This window comes from Acomys minous (assembly GCF_964271855.1).
Source record: "Acomys minous genome assembly, chromosome: 3".
NCBI classification, from domain to species: domain Eukaryota; kingdom Metazoa; phylum Chordata; class Mammalia; order Rodentia; family Muridae; genus Acomys; species Acomys minous.
The window spans coordinates 43156598-43175771 of NC_140485.1; the positions used below are offsets into that span (position 1 = coordinate 43156598).

Consider the following 19174-nt stretch of genomic DNA (forward strand, 5'->3'; position numbering starts at 1 on the left):
GGTTTATTTTAATACTGGTAATAAATTAGAGTCTGTCTTACAGGAGTTCTGTTTTGTTTTAAAAGATTCTTAAGCTGAGCGTGATGGCGAACGCCTTTAATCCCAGCACTCAGGAGGCAGAGGCAAGCAGATCTCTGTGAGTTCGAGGCCAGCCTGGTCTACAAAGTGAGTCCAGGACAGCCAAGACTACACAGAGAAACCCTGTCTCAACCCCCCCCAAAAAACAAAACAAAAACAAACCCCCTAAAAAAATCCTTAAAAAGTAAAGTCAGGTGTATATCAAACTCTATAGGACTTGTGTTTTCAGACTGAATTAAAACCCGTGTTTCTGATACCTGTCACGCAATCTACTTCCCAAGGCTACAGACATGCATTTATTTATATCTATCTGTGCTGGCAGTGAGCCCAAGATCTCTCACATTCAGTATGTTCTCTATAACTGATTTAAACCCTTAGCGTAATCATTTTTACTTGTTTATTTGAATTTTATTATTTTGTTTTATGTGTTTGGGTGTATTGTCTGCATATTTATCTACACCACTTTTATGCCCGGTGCTCATAGAGGCATGGAATTCTCTGGAACTGGAGTTAGGGATGGGTGGTGAGTCAACGTGTGGCTGCTAGGAAGTGTGTCTGGGTCCTCTGGAAGATCACCCAGTGCTTTAGCTGCTGAACCATCTCTTCAGCCTACCTCCTATTTTTGTAGTTAACTGGGTCTTAATGTATGGCTCAGGTGGGCTTTGAACTCTCTAATCCTCTGGTCTCTGTCTCCTCAGTGCTGGGATTACTTGACCTCTTTTCAGAATCCAGTGTTTCCTCCGCCCCGCCCCCCCCAAAGTCCCGGTTCTTTGAAACAGACTTCTATAGTCCAGGCTGACCGCAAACTTCTGCTCCTTCTATTTCCATCTCACTACTGTGCCTAGCTTAAGCATTTCTCTCTTTCACCCTCTTTTGAGACAGAGTCTCACTATGTAGCATAGCACTGGCTAGCCTGGAGCTCACTAAGTAGACCAGGCTAACCTCAGACTCAAAGAGAGCCACTTTCCTCTTCCTTCATTGGACTAAGCATCTCCTGTGTTTAAATGGCTACATTTCCAGAATAATTTTTACTTTGCATTTTCTCCCTCATCCCCACCCCCAGGGTTTCTTTGTGTAGCCTTGGCTGTCCTAGACTAGGATAGCCTGGAAGTCACTGCAATCCACCTGCCTCCTCCACCCTTCCCCCTCACCGAGTCCTGGAGTTAAAGGCATACACCACCACCATTGGCTTTACTTTACATTTCCTTTGCTCCTATCTTAAAAAAAATGGAGAGAGAGAGAGAGAGAGAGAGAGAGAGAGAGAGAGAGAGAGAGAGAGAATGTGTGTGTGTGTGTGTGTGTGTGTGTGTGTGTGTGTGTGTGTCTGTCTGTCTGTCTGTCTGTCTATGCATATACATACATGTATGGGCATGTGTTTTCCCCTAGCACATGTGTGGCAGTCAGAGGACAAGATCCTGTGATCGAGCTCAGGTAGTCATGCTCTCTTCTCCCACCCTTTAGGAAGCAAGGCCGAGAGGATTATGCTTTTGGCGGGGTTAGTATAGGGAAGAATAATAAAAGGAAGTGTATTACTCATTTGAGCTGTAACTTTTTGGGGGGTACAGATTTAAGTTGGCCCCATTATTTTTGGCCATTTGTAGTTGTATACACCTTTAATCCCAGCATTTGGGAAGTAGATGGTTATCTGTGAGTTTGAGGCCAGACTGGTCTACATAGTTAGTGAGTTTCAGGACACCCAGAGAGCTACATAATGAGACCCTGTCTCAAAAAAAAAAATTGTTTTATGTATATGAAGCTTTTGCCAGCATGCATGGGTGCTTGCAGAGGCAGAAGACAGTGCTGGATCACCTCGAACTGGAGTTAAAGTTTGTGAGTTGCCATGTGGGTGCTCTGCGAGAATGGCAAGGACTCTTAAATTGTTTTTGTTTTTTTGTTTTTTGAGACAGGATTTCTCTTATAGTCCTGGCTGTTCTGGACTCGCTTTGTAGAGCAGGCTGGCCTGGAACTCACAGAGATCGACCTGCCTCTGCCTCCCTAGTGCTGGGATTAAAGGCATTAGCTGCTGCTGCCTGGCTCCTTTTATTATTTTTATATAGTTTATTATAAGCTATAATTTATTACATATGGATTACCAAAAAATTACCTGAAAGAAAATACAGAACTCCCGGTCAGAATATAACTGTAGTTCAGACTAACCTAAAAAATTTACTGTGTGTAACTGAGACCAGCTTTGAACTTACAGTACTTCTCTGTCCTCAGCTTTTAAGTGCTTATTTTAGGTATGGGCTATCACACCTAGCTAACTTCAAATTCTTTAATATTTCTATATTTTGTTGGATTTGTTTATAAATTTTTATCAAATTATTTTAGAGTTTTTTGGTTTTTCAAGACAGGGTTTCTCTGTGTAGCCTTGGCTGTCCTGGACTCACTTTGTAGACCAGGCTGGCCTGGAACTCACAGCGATCCGCCTGCCTCTGTCTCCCAAGTGCTGGGATTAAAGGCGTGCACCACCACTGCCTGGCTATTTTAGAATTTTTATAAACAAAATAGTAAACTTTGAAACACATGCTAGAAATTACTTATTTACAAAATGTTTTCCACTTTGGAAAACAACTCCATGAGGGCCTGAAAATATTTTTGTATGCTTCTATTATGTACTGTTAATTAGACAGTATTGGAAGGCTTGGTAAACTATACGGCTTTAGATACATGATGCTACAGTTTTAAATAGTTAATAAGTCAGAGTGATAACATTGAAAGTTAGATATGGTTTTCAAGAGATATTACTTCCAAAGTATAATTTAAAATAAGTCCAAGGGCTTTAAATATCTAATTAATTGAGATTAAATAGGGCATAATGACAAAATTGCATTACAAACGGCAGGTTATGTTGCTGTGGAGCCAGTAGCTATATTCATCACTGCTTCTTTTATATCTCAGGTTGGTGTGAACTTTCCTTTCCCTCCCCCCGCCGCACCCCCCTTCCCGTATTTCTTTCTTGACAGGGCGTCCCTTTGTAGTCCTGGCTATTCTGGAGCTCCCTATGTAGATCAGGCTGGTCTAGAACTCAAAAAGACCCACTTGCTTCTGCCTCCTGAGGGCTGGGATTAAAGATGTGCAACCTTGTGAGCTTGGCTTCATTCATATATATATATTTAGTGTTTTTGAGACTGAGTGTCTGTATGTGGTCCTTACCTGTCCTGAAAATCACTCTGTAGACCAGGCTGGCCTCCAACTCAGATATCTACCTGCCTCTGCCTCCAGAGTTTTGGGATTAAAGGCAGGTACCATTATGCCTAGCTTTGTTAACAGTCTTTGAGAATTTCATACTTTTTGGAGACAGCATCTCACCATTTGATTCTGGATGATCTGGAGATTGGGTTGGCTTAGAACCCCCAGTGTTGGTACTAAAGATGTGTGCCATCATGTCTAGCCATACCATGCATTTTGATGATGCTTATCCCTCGTACTTCCTTTAAGTCCTCCCAGATCCACCCCCACTTTCCTGTTCCTGCCAACTTCATGCCTTTGTTGTTGGTTTCTTTTTTTTTTTTCTTAAATAACCCGTCAAGTCTAATTGATGGTGCCCATATATTCCTGAGTGTGGGCTATTATATTCTTAAAACAAAATGAAAAAAAAAAACCCATCCTATTTTTGTGCTAATTCTAGTCATTTTTGGTAGCAATAGTATTTTATGCTATATTAGTTGTAAATATAAAATTAGATAATTATTCTAAGTCTCAAATTAATTGAGTTAGTAATTTCTTTAGTGTGCTTTAGTTGCTTTATTTATTTATTTAATTTTGTAGCTGGTTCATAGACTTAGGCTATAAATGATGAAATGTTACTACAGCTGGCAAAATATTTTACATGTTTGGTTGTCTACAAAGATACTGTATTCCCCATTTGGTTTCATCATTCATTTCTTCTGCTTTAAAAGTTACAGCTGGGGTTATGGTACCCTGAATCTTTAAAACCCGAATGTGGGAGACAGAGGCAGGTGGATCTCTGTAAGTTCAAGGCCAGTATGGACTACATATTTTTAGGCTAGCCAGGGCTACATAGTGTGACCCTGTCTTCAAAAATAAAAATAAAAACCAAAACAAACACAAAACACAACAACAAAAATTACTTATTGTGGGTGGTGGTTGGAAGCAAATGTGCAATCAAGGCTCATGTGTGGAGGTTAGAGGACAACTTTGTGGAGTCCTCTCATTTTACTTCTTCTTCTTTTTTTTTTTTTTTTTTTTTTTTTTTTTTTTTTTTTTGAGTCCTGGGAATTGAACTCAGGTTGTTAAAACTTTAAATATGGACTGGAGAGATGGCTGAGAGGTTAAGAGCCACTGGTTGCTCCTTTGGAGAATCCTGGTTCAGCTCCCAGCACACACATGGCAGCTCATAACTGATCCCAGTTCTAGAAGATTTGGCACCTTTCCACAGACATACATACAGGCAAAATGTCAATGTACATACAAATAAACAAGCCTTTTTAAAAAACAGCAGAAAAGCCGGGTGTGGTGGCGCATGCCTTTAATCCCAGCACTTGGGAGGCAGAGGCAGGTGGATCGCTATGAGTTCGAGGCCATCCTGGTCTACAAAGGGAGTCTAGGACAGCCAAGGTTGCACAGAGAAACCTTGTCTCGAAAAACCAAAAAAAAAAAAAAAAAAAAAAAAAAAAAAAAAAAACCCAGCAGAAAAACCCCTTTAGGTCTGAAACAAACAAACAAGAAAACCAACCCAAACTCTTGTTTTTGGTGGCTGTATTAGTAAAATTTGTGTAGTTGTATTTAAAATATTATCACGTCTCCTTTTTGTGAATCTATACTAAGAAAAGAGTATCAGCTTCATTAGACTTTTAACAAATGGGGAAAATAGTCCAATAAGTTATACATGCATAAAGTAGATTGTTAGTTACCCTATTACTTGAAATGATAAGACTAAGGCTCAGGGAACATTAGAAAAGGGATGGGAAGAGTGTAAGAGTCACTTGTGGAACACTCATTCTGGGCATGGCATGGCTGTTGTGTGTCCCCCGCCCCCACCCAGACAGCGTTCCTCTCTGTAGCCCTGGCTATACATCATGCTGGCCTCTGCCTCTCAAGTGTTGGGACTAAAGGCACGCACCACTGATGTCTGGCCTGTATTCTTTTTAAATTAATTTTTTAATTAAGAATTACTGTTCGTGTATATGTGTATGTCTGCCACAAGTGTGTGTGTGGTCCAGAAGAGGGCGTCAGATCCCCTGCTGCAATTAAGAGCTGTCTGAAGTAGGTGCTGGGAATTGTACTTTTAACTGCGGAGCCATCTCTCCAGCTCCATGGCTACTCCCAGCAGCTGAGATTGCTTTCACATGCTTTATACAAGAGTGGGCCTGTCAGTGTCCTGTAGTGGGAAGGAAAGGGGTTCATGGGGCTCAACTGCTCCCTGAAGATATATATGCAGTTAATGTTTGATTGGGAGGGAAAGGCATGTTTGTTTATCAGTTGTGTGGCCACTGGTAAGATGCCTGTGTTCTGTACAAGCTCTCCTGTGCTCCTAGAAACAAACCTAAAGAAAGTCAGTGGGTCACTACACACAAGACAGGAAAAGAAGTGGAGCAAGTTTGGGAAGAAAATGTGACAGTGAGGACCATTATTATGACTATGTCCTAATAAACAAAATGAAAGATGTCCTGTAAAAGAACTAAATCGGCATGTCAGGTTTTAAATGTATTTTGATGAAATAAATGCACATTAAAACAACTAAAAAAATAGGTTTCTTCCGATTGTTCTATAATTTTATAGTAATTGAATAACCTTTTTTTGGTTTTTCGAGACAGGGTCTCTGTGTAGCCTTGGCTGTCCTGGACTCACTTTGTAGACCAGGCTGGCCTCGAACTCACAGTGATCCACCTGCCTCTGCCTCCCAAGTGCTGGGACTAAAGGCGTGCGCCACCACGCCCGGCATAATTGAATAACTTAAAGAGTTACTGCACTGCACTGAACTTTAACCTGTCTAAAATATAAATGTTATGTGTCTTTTCAGACTTTATAGTAAAATATTTGTGTGCCTGTGCAGAGGCCAGAGGCTGATGTGCGGTGGTATGTTCTTCTGTTCTTGGTCTTGAGGTGGGATTTCTTACTGAGCATGGAACACACTGATTGGCTAAGTCTTGTGGCTAACCACAACACCCCGGGATCCTCCTGTTTACCTCCCAGAATCGAGGACACGCACACCCCCAGGCCTGCCTTTTTTTTTTTTTTTTGTAGTTCTGAGGATCTAAACTTCAGTTTGTGCTGTAGGCACCTAACCTACTGTCTCCTGACCATCCCCAACAGCTCTGGTTAATTTATTGATTTTGAGATAGGGTTTCTTCTGTGTAGCCCTGAGTTGAACTCACAGAACTCCACATGCCTCTGTCACCAGGCATGGAGCCCTGATTGTCCCGGAACTCACTGTGTAGACCAGGTGCTGTAATAGGTATGCTCATGTCAAGGCTAGGGTGGTGGCCCTCCTGGAGGCAGAAGAGGTTGGTTCTCTGCAAGTTTAAAACCAGCTCTAATAAAATATTTTTGAACTTGGCCTTAGTATATCTATTGTAGAAGTTTGATTCTAGGTCATGATACTGCCTTAGTAGTGGTTTAACCTAGTTCTTAGAGTTTTATGAATAAATAACTTTTTTTTCAATTTTTCAATTTTTAATTTTTTTTTTAAAGGCAGGATTACACCCTAGCCCTGGTTGTCTTGGCATTTATAGTGTAGGCCAGGTTGGGCTCAACACTGTGTCCAGTACTTTTGTATTAGCCTCCTCAGTGCTGTTGCTGGAATTATGCAAAGACATTTACCATCCTGTCTGGCTTTTTTGTCTTACTTTGTTTGTTGTTGGTATTACTTAAAAATCTCTTCATCCTCATAAAATTGAGTAAGTTTTCATTTTAATTTATTTATATATATGAAATATACTAGACACATTTTAGTGTATTTACTTATATATAAATATATAAAAATCTTAGCTCTTAGAACTTGGAGTCTTGGCTTTTGGCTAGACTGGCTGGCCAGCAAGCTCCAGGCTTACAGCTGTGTCCGTTTTCACAAAGGCTGTGGTTACAGGTATGCGCTGTGTTGCTGGCTCTTACATGGGTTACAGATGTGCGCTGTGTTGCTGGCTCTTACATGGGTTACAGGTATGCGCTGTGTTGCTGGCTCTTACATGGGTTACAGATATGTGCTGTGTTGCTGGCTCTTACATGGGTTACAGATATGCGCTGTGTTGCTGGCTCTTACATGGGTTACAGATGTGCGCTGTGTTGCTGGCTCTTACATGGGTTACAGATGTGCGCTGTGTTGCTGGCTCTTACATGGGTTACAGATGTGCGCTGTGTTGCTGGCTCTTACATGGGTTACAGATGTGCGCTGTGTTGCTGGCTCTTACATGGGTTACAGATGTGCGCTGTGTTGCTGGCTCTTACATGGGTTACAGATATGCGCTGTGTTGCTGGCTCTTACATGGGTTACAGATATGCGCTGTGTTGCTGGCTCTTACATGGGTTATAGATGTGCGCTGTGTTGCTGGCTCTTACATGGGTTACAGATATGCGCTGTGTTGCTGGCTCTTACATGGGTTACAGATATGCGCTGTGTTGCTGGCTCTTACATGGGTTACAGATGTGCGCTGTGTTGCTGGCTCTTACATGGGTTACAGATATGCGCTGTGTTGCTGGCTCTTACATGGGTTACAGATGTGCGCTGTGTTGCTGGCTCTTACATGGGTTACAGATATGCGCTGTGTTGCTGGCTCTTACATGGGTGCTGGGGGGAATCTAAGCTCAGGTCTTCATGCTTCCTCAGTAAACACGAATTGAACCATTTCCTCAGTTCCATAGCTTCTATTTTTATTTTTATTTTTTTCTTTTTCTGAGACAAGGTCTCACTGTGTAGCCCTGGTGGGCCTGTAGACTAGGCTGGTGTTGAGTTCACAGAGCTCTGCCTGCTTCTGCCTCCTGAGTGCTGGGATTAAAAGTGTGAGTCACCAAGCCTGCCTCATAGCTTCTAATTTTTGTATATGTGTATTTTTGAGGGAGTGTCAGTTCTAGGAATCTAGAAAGGGGCCCGTGAGAGGAGTAATGCTCTAAGGGAGAGGAGTGAGGTGAGAATAGAACACAAGTGGTCTGAAGAGGAACGCAGGGCCTAAGTGGGCAGAGGAGGCGGTGAGAGAGAGGGTCAGACAAGTCGTTATGAATGAATGTGCTGTAGGGAAACCTACTACTTCACAAATTAATTTAGAAACAGCACAGTTTTGCAAGTGTTATTTGTTTGTAGTAATAAAATGTATAAAGTTGGTAGTAATTCTTTTGGGACACAACTAGGAGGTAGGACGGCCATTGCATGTACTTGGCTTTGGGTTAAGTTCATACCTAACAGTCTATAGGTAGACATTATTGAAAACAATCTTTTGAATTGAAGCTTTATGAACTGATTTTTCCCCCTTGAGACAAGCTCTCACTATATAGCTTTGTCCTGGATCTCACTGTGTAGACCAGGCTGGCCTCACACTCACAAGAGAAATACCTGCCTCTGTCTCCTGAGTGCTGGGGTTAAAGGTGTGTGGCACTATGCCCAGCTTTATGAACTGATTTTTTTAATTTTAATTTTAAGCTTGCTTCAAGAAAGTACTAGATAAACCTTATTCTCAGCCAATTAGTATTTCTACTTCTGATGTTTATCTTATATAGCTTAAGAGAAAACTAGGAAATTAACCTGTTCTAGGAAGACCAATCTCCGTATAGACTGATTTGGACTGATAGGGTGTTTTCTAGCACCTTTGAAATGTGCAGCAGGTCATTTTCTGTTCCAAAAGTTGGAGTGTTTTGCTAAGTCAGATCAGGCTTGTTATTTAACATGGAGATTGTGTGTAGTCAACACATTCTCTAGATGCCTTCTCTACAATACTGCTGGAAAATACCCAAGACTACAGTATTTTCAAATACTGTGTTTTGCAGGCACCTCAGATAATAGGCTTCATTTGTGAAGCTTTGTCTGTGTGGTTCAAATTCTGAGCAAATGTTTGTGTGAAGTGGTTCAGTGTAATTTATGGGATAAAGCAGTAGTCAAAAGAATACATGGAATAGTGCAGGTATTTCAAGTTGTGACAGGTAATGATTGAAAGATGAAACCGTTCTGTTCACATCAACAGTTTATTTTCTAGTGTGTCTTGCCTTCTATTTCAAAGAAGACAAGTTTTGTCTTTTATAAACATGTACAGAGTAATGGAACAGTGATAAACTGACTAGGTGCTGCTTCAGAAAATTCCAGGCCATGCAGTCCCATCCTCCAATTTCTGCTTCCAATGCCTGTTCAGACTCTTTAAGAGAGAGATGTCACATTACAGCTCTGCAATCTTGCCTGCTGGGAGGCAGAGGCAGGAGGCCCACAAACTTAGGGCCTGTGTTTGCTGCAGAGCAGCAGATTCAGGCCCCTGCTTGGATGAGACCCTGTTTCAAAGTAAAAAACAACATGCTAGGAAAACAGCTTATTGGGAGAGGCTTGCCTAGCAGGTTTGACACCTTGACTTCAGTTATTAGAAGTGTGAAAAGAGAGGAAAGAAAAAAGGCCTTTTATATTGTAAAACATTTATTGGATCACATAATGAAATTCTGCCTTTAGTTTACTGATTAATAAAGTAATATGCTAGTGAAAAGATCTAAAACTTAACCTAATGCTCTTAAAGTGATTCGTACTCACTACTTATGAATACTTACTTTACACACACACACACACACACACACATACACACACACACACACACACACACACACACACACACACACTTCAAAATAGGCCAGCAAAACAGGCATTGTAGGTAGCCAACACTCAGTAGGCTACTAGACTGGGCTACACAGTGGATACTATGTCAGAAAGCAAAGGCTGGCTAGTGATCCCACAGACTTGACTGACAATTTGGAATTTTATGTGCTTTTCAGTTCAGTCACAGTAAATGACCTGTACAGAAGAAATTGCTTAGTTACAAGAATATTGCAGAATTCCTGTCTCTCTCATCTAGAATCCTCAGGTAGTAACATCCATTTTTCCCCTTTAAAAGCAATTTAATTTTTTGTTTTTGGAGACAGGGTTTCTCTGTGTAGCCCTGGCTGTCCTGTACTCACTTTGTAGACTGGGCTGGCCTTGAACTTACAGAGATCCACTTGCCTCTGCTTCCTGAGTTCTGGGATTAACGGCCTGTGCCATCACGCCCGGCTAATTTAAAAATATTTGCATGTGTTACGTATTTGTGTGTGTCAGAGTGTCTGTATGTGTAGTGCATGTGTGCAGTGCCCATGGAGTCCCAGAGAGGGCACCAGATCTCCTGGCGCTGGAGTTACAGATGCATGTGAGCTGCCATGTGGGTGCTGGAAACCAAACTTGGTTCTTCAGTAAGAGCAGTAGATGCTCTTACCTGCTGAGCCATCTCTCCAGCTTCAGTACCATGTCATTTTGTATTAGGGACTTGAATATTTACTGAAATTGTCTCCTTAGTATTCTGTACCCAGCTCTTTTGGATCCTGAGGATGTTAGAGCTTTGTTTCAGTTAAGTAGATGATACTTTATAATAAATGATGGATGACCTGCAACATCATCATCGACAATTTTGGTTCATTCTATTCTTTAGTATAACATGAATGTCCCCCATTTTTAATACTTGGTATTGGCATGCTTTTTCCCCCCTCTCTGAGATAGGGTTTCTCTGGGTAGCCCTGGCTGTCCTGGACTCACTTTGTAGACCAGTCTGGCCTCAAACTCAGAGAACCGCCTGCCTCTGTCTCCTGAGTGTTGGCATTAAAGGCGCGTGCCAGTAGGCCTGGCAATTTAACTCTTACAGATTTGTGTGCATGTGTGGTACACAAATATATGATAATTGTATTATGAGCCACAGTTGTTTCTCCCTAGCATTGGGTAACGAATCTAGGGCCTTGCACTTCCCAGGCAAACACTAAGCACTGAGCTCAGACCCTCAGCCCTAAGAGTCACATTTGTATTGCATACTTGGTATTATTTTATGAATAAACGACAATGCCCAGTCACCTGATTACTAGAGTATTTCAGAATTCATTGCTGCATGCAGCAGTGAAGAGAGCACTGTTTAGCTTCCTGGGTTGCTTGTGAGCACCTGTGTAGGTGGGGCATGCTACTGGAGCGCTAACTGCTGCACTGTGGAATGCGCTTGTGTTTGGCTTTGCTGTCTACAGTGGTGACTTTTTACCAGCAGTTATAAACACTGTTGTTCTCTTTGGGTGCTCTTCTGCTGCTTTTTTGGCAGTTTGATGCCTATAAAATAGCATTTGACTGTGAGTTTTATGTTTTCATTATTAGTGAGGTTGGAAATTTTTTAAAAAGTCTTTTGGCTTGCATCTCTTTTTGTGACTTACCTATTGTGCATCATTGGTCCATTTTTCTATTGAGTTTTGTCAGTCACAGTATGATTATATTTTTTGTCAATAATGTATATTGTAAGGTCTTGTAAATATCTTCTCTGTTGATGGCTTATTTTATTCTAATATTATTGGCTGAATAAAAGCTGTAATTTTAATAAAATTACATAAATAAAATAAGGTAAATTTTAATAAAGTAAAAGACATGTTTCATTTTGGAGTTGGAGACAGGATTTTTCATATAGCCTAGGCTAGCCTGGATGGAACTTGCTGGTTGCCAAGGATGGCCTTAACTCTATTTGCCTGCTTTTACCTGGATAGTTCCAGGCTTTATAAGCATGTACCACCACAACCAGCTGAATAAAGTCAAGTGTGTCTGCTCAGTGCATTCTTTTTCTCTTCATAGCACATGTTTTTTGTATATTTGATTTTTCTTTTTAAAGATTGATGATTAATTTGTTAAAAATGTAGCATGCACTTGAAGCTGAAAGGGATAAAAGTGTAAATCTGTGTGGGCCCTTATGTGTACCCAAAGCAGTAAGACTTTAGTCTTTGGAGTGGAAAGGTGGAAATATATAAAATTTGTACTAGTCCTCTTGAAGGAAATTCTATGCTTTATTTCGAGAATAACTTGAACATGTGAGTGAGATGCAATGAAAGACAAATGTAGCGTTATAAAAGTCTCATGCCGAACACAGATGTTTATTCTAGGAGTACATTTGGGCAACCATTAACCAGACAGCTAGACTGTCTCTCCTCCCCTCATGAAGAACCTCCTCTTAAATGTGTTAAAGCATCCTGAGCTACATGGTGAGATTCTGTCTCAAAACCCAAACATGGAAGACAGCATCTGTGAGCCCTCCAAACCCAAAACCATACTAACCAAAATAACAAATCATGCTCCTTCTAATTCCCTAACTTCCCTGTAGAGAGAGAGAGAGAGAGAGAGAGAGAGGGAGAGTGTGTGTGTGTGTGTGTGTGTGTGTGTGTGTGTGTGTGTGTGTGTGTTTGTTTTAGATGGTGTGGCGTGAGGTGGATAACTATACTGAACTGAAATAGTTGGCTGGTTCTGTCTGTAGAGAACAGAAAGTAGGTACAGCACAGTGGAGCAAGTAGCTTTTTGTTTTAAAATTGAAAGTGTCTCCTGTATCCCAATCTGGTCTCAAACTTGCTGGGTAGCAGAGAATGGTCCTAAACTCTTCCATCTCCTGTCTCCTCTTCCCTAAGGGCTGATACCATGGGCATTTACCACCACATCATTTAAAAAAAAAAAAAAGCTCCTTTGAGTACTTGAAAAAATAGTATACAGAATTATAAATGAAAGCCAAAATAGCAAGTCTTCATTTTCTTCTTTAAAGCGTCTGTTGATATCAGAAGCAACAGCAGTTTCTATAGGTTTTATGGTCATAAATGAAAGTTTAGGAGCTTAAACCTCCTATTTTTAAAATGCTAGAACCTTCTTGTTTCCTCGTTTTTTGAGATGGGTCTTATACAGCCTTGGCTAGCCTGAATCTTGCCATGAAGATGTTGCTTTCCTCAAGTAATAATAGATCCACCTGCTTCTGCTTCCCAAGTGCTGAGATTAAAGGTGTTTGCCCAACTTATAGTACTCGTTGTAACATTTATTGGGTGTCTGTATGGTGGGTCATGCTTGTGGGGGTCAGGGGACACCTAGATCTTTTCTTCAAGTGAGTCCTGGGGATTGAACCTCGGTCATCAGGCTTGGTGGCTATTCCCTTCACCCACTGAGCCATCTTGCTGACTCTCAAATGATAAAGCTTTCAAAATACACATGTAACTTTGATAACTAGGCCAAGCATTCTTCAGATACGTGAGGTGGTAGTAGAATTAAACTAATATTAAAACAGTTGATAACCACTGTAGGTGTAGATAAGAAGTCACTGATTGTCTCTGAAACTGACTAGATTCATTAGACTCCTTCCTGCCAGAGTGATTGATGAAAGCTGAGACTCCCTCTCAGACAAGAGAGTTGAGCTGTAAAGAAGACCCTTGGGCCAGACCAGCTGCCTGGAAGGAGCAGGAGCCGCCTGAGTTGGCTGAAAATGATTAGACTGCGGCACCTGCCTGCAGGCTGTGCAGTGTGCTCCAGGTTTCCAGGTCACCCATATTGGCATGGGCTTCTGTGATGCAGCTGCCTTTGAGATATTTTTGCTCCTGTAAGCAGCCCTTCACCCATACCCCTGTGAGTTACCCCAGGAAAACTCATTGGACTTTGGTGGTATCCGTTCTTTGGTCTGTTTTGAGTTCCCTGTCTGGGGTGAGTGTGGATAGCATCTCCTTGGGAAAAGTCACACAACATACATTTACCTTATAAGCAGCTTGAATTGCTTGCTTAATTTCCTGTTTCAGCTTTTCTTTCTTTCTTTTTGTTTTTGTTTTTGTTTTCGAGACAGGGTTTCTCTGTAATTACTAGCCCTTAATATCCTGGAACTCTCTTTGTGGACCAGGCTGGCCTAGAACTCACAATGAATGATCTGCCTGCCTCTGCCTCCCAAGGGCTGGGACTAAAGGTCTGCACTACCACATCCGGCTACTTCACTTCTCTTAAGGAGATAATAAGTTTATTTTTTGAAAGTATCAGTGAACCCATATGTACTTATTTTAATGTATTTGAAAGAGTTGGCAGGTGATTTCTTTCTTTTTTGTTTCTAAGACAGAGTCTTTCTATGTAGCTCTGGTTGTCCTGGAACTTGATATGTAGGCCAGGCTGGCCTTGAACTCACAGAGATCCTCCTGCCTCTACCTCCTGAGTAAAATGTATGGGCTATTAAGATTGAGGATTCAAGCCTTTCATCTCAGCATTGTAGAGGGCAGAGGTAGGCTGCTCTCTGACGGTTCAAGCCTACTTGGTATACATAGCAAACAGCAACAACATAGCTCCCAAAAGTGGAAGCAACTCTAGTGGCCAGCCATGGATGGATAAAATGTCATATACACACATGAAATACCATTTAACCTTATAAAGGAAGAAAATCTGCTTACGTGTTAAACCTTGACATTATTCTAAGTCATAAAAAGGCAAATATGATTTGAAGTTAAATTCACAGAACAGAAAATAAATGGTAGTTGCCAGAGGCATGAGATGGGAGGATAGGGAATTACTATTTTAAGGGTCCATGGAAAAAGAGGGCTGGTGTTAGGAGGGAGGTATAACCAATACAGCATTGGGAATGCACTTAATGCCACCAAATAGGAAACTTAAAAATGGCCAAAATGGTTACTTACACACACACACACACACACACACACACACACACACACACACACACAACTTTTCGAGAGGCAAGATATTTTTAAAAATGATGATTTGGACAAGTGGAAGGAAACGGAATGAGGAGACTTTAAGAAACTTGGTTCAATTATATTTGTTTATTTAATTATCCCTGTTACATATAGGGCATAGACAAATTTGACTGAAAATGTTTTAGAAATTTTATTAAGAAATTTAATATGTTAGCAAATATTTATGTCTTGGTTCCTGTTTGGTTCAGTTGACCCTGAGCTATAAGTAAGAAGAAGCCAGGGGAGCATGTCTTAGTAAGAGTTGACAATGGTCAGATCTGCCTGTGGCCGGTCTTGTTGCTTATGTTGCTGCTTGATTGTTCTACACAGTAGGGTTCAGATAGGGTTTCAAGTTTACTATAGCATTAGAAGGGTAGAGTCCATGCCTGTCCATTTTGGTCTGCTAACACAAATTTGTAATGAACATAGATTTATTGCTTATTCTTCTGTAGCCTGGAGAGTCCCAAGATAAGGGTACAACAGATGCAGGCTTTGTGAAGGCATGCTTTCTGCTCCAAAGACAGCACCTAGCTGTAACTTCATATGGTGGAGGGGCAGTCGAGCTCCTTGAGGTCCCGTGTGTGACAGGGAGCCCTCATAGCCTAGTCAACCCAAATCCCATTATGCATTTTTGAGATAGGGTCTTAGTTTGTAGCACACACTGGCCTTGAACTCATGTGCTTCAGCTTCCCAGATTCTAAGATTACACTTGATGGGGAGGGTTTCAATGCCCACCCCCCAAACCCCCAAGACAGGGTTTCTCTGTGTAGCCCTGGCTGTCCTGGAACTTGCTTTGTAGACTAGGCCAGCTTGAAACTCAGAGATCCGACTGACTGTGCCTTCCCCACCCCCGTTGAGCTGCTGGGATTAAAGGCAGTGTGCCATCAGACCTCAGTGTACAGCATTTGAGTCTGTAAACGTTCAGAACGAAGCATCTGAGAGCTAGGTGTCCTTGTGCACACTGGAGTTCTTCGCTTGTGCCTCAGGCAGGATGGCTGTGGACTTTTTAGGCTAGCCACAGCTACAAACAAAAAAGACTCTGGACTAAGTCCGAATAATAAAAGCTTAATGGTTGCTTCATCAGTAGCCTTCACTATACTCCTAGGTAACGGTTTTAGGTGCCCCCCCCCTTGTCAATGAGGTAGTATTTCAAAACCTCATTCCTAAGTCTGCTGATAAGAACAAGTGGCAAAGACATGAATAATATAGCTGCAGAGTGCAACATAGTTTATATTACAAGGAAAAATAATAAGGCATAGTGGTGTTTAGTAACTGTTGGGTATATAGGAGCTGGTACTGATAAGGCAACATGTTAGTCATAGCTGCATAGTGAGACCCTGCCTTAAAATGTGGAGAATTAGTGTGGCTCTGGAATCGCCCCTGGGAAAAGGTGTAGGAGATGCTGGGGACTGTTTTTAAGGAAGCAGATGAACTTCCTTAACGGTTTAAACTCTCGAGTTTCAGTTTTCGGTATTCTCTTACTCAGTAAAAATCAAGTCTTGATGTTCTCATGCCTGCACCCAACGACTCATCTTTTCAGCTTACTAAAACTATTTTAGGTTAATAGAACCATCTAAAATTTATTAAACACCAACTTTATGTCCTAGACAGTTGGGTTCAGATCTTGTGTGGAAGACGTGCACACTGACAGTTTACAGTAGCATAGAGAGCCTAAGGGAGAAGAACGGGGAGTTGTTCTGAATCTCTGAATGCCTAGTTCTTGGAGGGCGTGTGGTGAATATGGGTGTCTCATGAGAACATGAGCAAGAAAGCACTGCATTATTTCGGTCAGATGTAAAGGAGTAGAGGCAAAGAAACGTGTGACTAACGAGAACACGTGGGGCTTTTTGTGTGAGGAAAGAACATAGTCTATTTAGGTAATGGTTTTGACTTGTGTCGCATGTTGTTGTATGATAGACTAAATAGTTGGAGGTAAATTAAACAACTGTAATTAATGTGTTTTGAGCTTTAGTACTGAGGGCGTGTATATGTGCTTGCGTGCACGTGTGTGTGTGTGTGTGTGTGTGTGTGTGTGTGTGTGTGTGTGTGTGTGTGTGTGTGTGTAGCAGTTACTGGATTGTATATTATGTGAATTTTAAGTTCATGAAATAAGGTCATAGGGGAGAAAGTCAGCTGGGCCAATAACATGTTAAATCCCCTTTTATATCTGTGTTACACCGAGTCAGATATTATTTACAAAACCATTGTGCATTTGATAGCTGTGTACATGGAGTAAGCATAAAATCCGTAGAAGGTCTTTTAATGTCTGGGAATTTAGGCAGCATGAAGGGAACTGGCTAGAAAGCCATTACGTTGTCTTTGTAGTGTAATGAATGCCTTTTAAGATCAAAGGATATTCTATTTGGCAAGTAGAATATAGGATTAGAGCTGCTCATGAGAAGGATGGCCCTTTTAAAGTAATCCCTGTGTGTATGTATATACTTAAATATGCATAGTTGTTTCTTCCCGATTATAAACTGTTGGCTGGCTCTCCATCTTGTGTGTGTGAGATGTAAGCATGTGAGAGTGGACACATAGAGTCCAGAGGATGATGTCAGGCATCTCTTACCATCTTCGGCTTTGTTCCTTTGAGGTTAAACAGGGAGCTCCCATTTTCCAGAGGGGCAGGAAGCCCGCAAGCCCCAGCAATCCTCCTGACTCAGTTCTCTGCACTGGAGTTACAGCCATGCCTGGAGCCACACCCAGCATTTCCAAGAGCGCTGGGCTCTGAACTCTGGTCCCTGTGCTTGTGCAGCCAGTGCTCCTAACTGCTGAACCGCCTCTCCAGCAGCTGCTGCGTAAATTATATTTTGGGAAGAGACTATTTTTGCCACACGTGTGCCACTTGTTTAGGGGGCTGTACTTTTCCTTTCACAGGGGAAAATGGTTGGTAAAGGTTCTACGGCATATCCTGGCCAGTAAGGCTGTTCAGTAAATGTTTCCACCAAATAGCTGGAGTACTGGAAAGCTAACGTGGAGATACAGAAGATCTTAGCTCCTCAGGGGGAAAAATCTTAATGGAATTGTTGCTGTGTTGTTGTTGTTATTGTTGTTATTATTATTATTATTACACATTATGAATATGACCCTAAAAGTTTTATTCCTACAGTTTAAAGTTGAGGAAAAAAATTCGGTGTTTTGGTTGACATTTCCTCTCTTCTTTTGCAGGTATGGCCTCACAAGTCTTGGTCTACCCACCATATGTTTATCAAACTCAGTCAAGTGCCTTTTGTAGTGTGAAGAAACTCAAAGTAGAGCCAAGCAGTTGTGTTTTCCAGGAAAGAAGCTATCCACAGACCTATGTGAATGGTAGAAACTTTGGGAATTCTCATCCTTCCACGAAGGGTAGTGCTTTTCAGACAAAGATACCATTTACCAAGCCTCGAGGACACAGCTTTTCATTGCAGGCAGGTGCCGTCGTTGTCAAAGACACTGCGGGTGCTACAAAGGTCCTAGCAGCTCAGGCGCCGCGAGCTGGAGTGGAGGTACCTCGGACTGTGGTGTGGCGAAACAGCTTATATTTCCTAGAAGGTCCTCAGCGATGTGGATTGAAGCGCAAGAGTGAGGAGTTGGATAATCACAGCGGCGCGATGCAGATTGTCGATGAGCTGTCCATTCTTCCTGCAATGTTGCAAACCAACATGGGAAATCCAGTGACAGTTGTGACAACGACCACAGGATCAAAACAGAACTGTACCAGTGGAGAAGGTGATTACCAGTTAGTGCAGCATGAAGTCTTATGCTCTCTGAAAAACACATATGAAGTCCTTGATTTTCTTGGTCGTGGCACTTTCGGCCAGGTTGTTAAATGCTGGAAGAGAGGGACAAATGAAATTGTAGCCATCAAGATTTTGAAGAATCACCCTTCGTATGCGCGCCAAGGGCAGATAGAAGTGAGCATCCTAGCAAGGCTCAGTACTGAGGACGCTGATGAGTATAACTTCGTGAGAGCCTATGAGTGCTTCCAGCACCGCAGCCACACCTGCCTAGTCTTTGAGATGCTGGAGCAGAACCTGTACGACTTCCTGAAACAGAATAAATTCAGTCCCCTGCCCCTGAAGGTGATCCGGCCCGTTCTTCAGCAAGTGGCCACTGCACTGAAGAAGTTAAAAAGTCTTGGTTTAATTCATGCTGACCTCAAACCAGAGAATATTATGTTGGTGGATCCTGTTCGACAGCCATACAGGGTTAAAGTGATAGACTTTGGGTCCGCCAGTCACGTATCAAAGACTGTTTGCTCAACGTATCTGCAGTCTCGGTACTACAGGTAGGCAGCAAGTACTTTTTGGCTATTTTAACACATGCTGAGTGTCTGCCAAGTGAAATTTGATAACTATTGTGTGATGAGAGAGACCGCCACTTCAGTTAAATAAGGAAATCAATAAGATCTGTTTAGGTTTGAGGCTTTAAAAAGACATGAAAAATC

General features: G+C 41.8%; 1 protein-coding gene across 7 annotated transcripts in view; it reads left to right on the forward strand.

Moving 5' to 3' along the window:
• Positions 1 to 19174, forward strand: part of HIPK3 (homeodomain interacting protein kinase 3) — a 72286-nt gene that overhangs the window by 4916 nt on the left and 48196 nt on the right. For all 7 annotated transcript variants that reach the window (XM_084774632.1, XM_084774633.1, XM_084774634.1 and 4 more), the window contains one exon: positions 17917 to 19015. In XM_084774632.1, coding sequence (XP_084630758.1) covers positions 17919 to 19015 — 1097 coding nt within the window. In that variant the 5' untranslated portion in view covers positions 17917 to 17918. Of the gene's footprint in view, positions 1 to 17916; positions 19016 to 19174 lie in introns of those variants that run through there.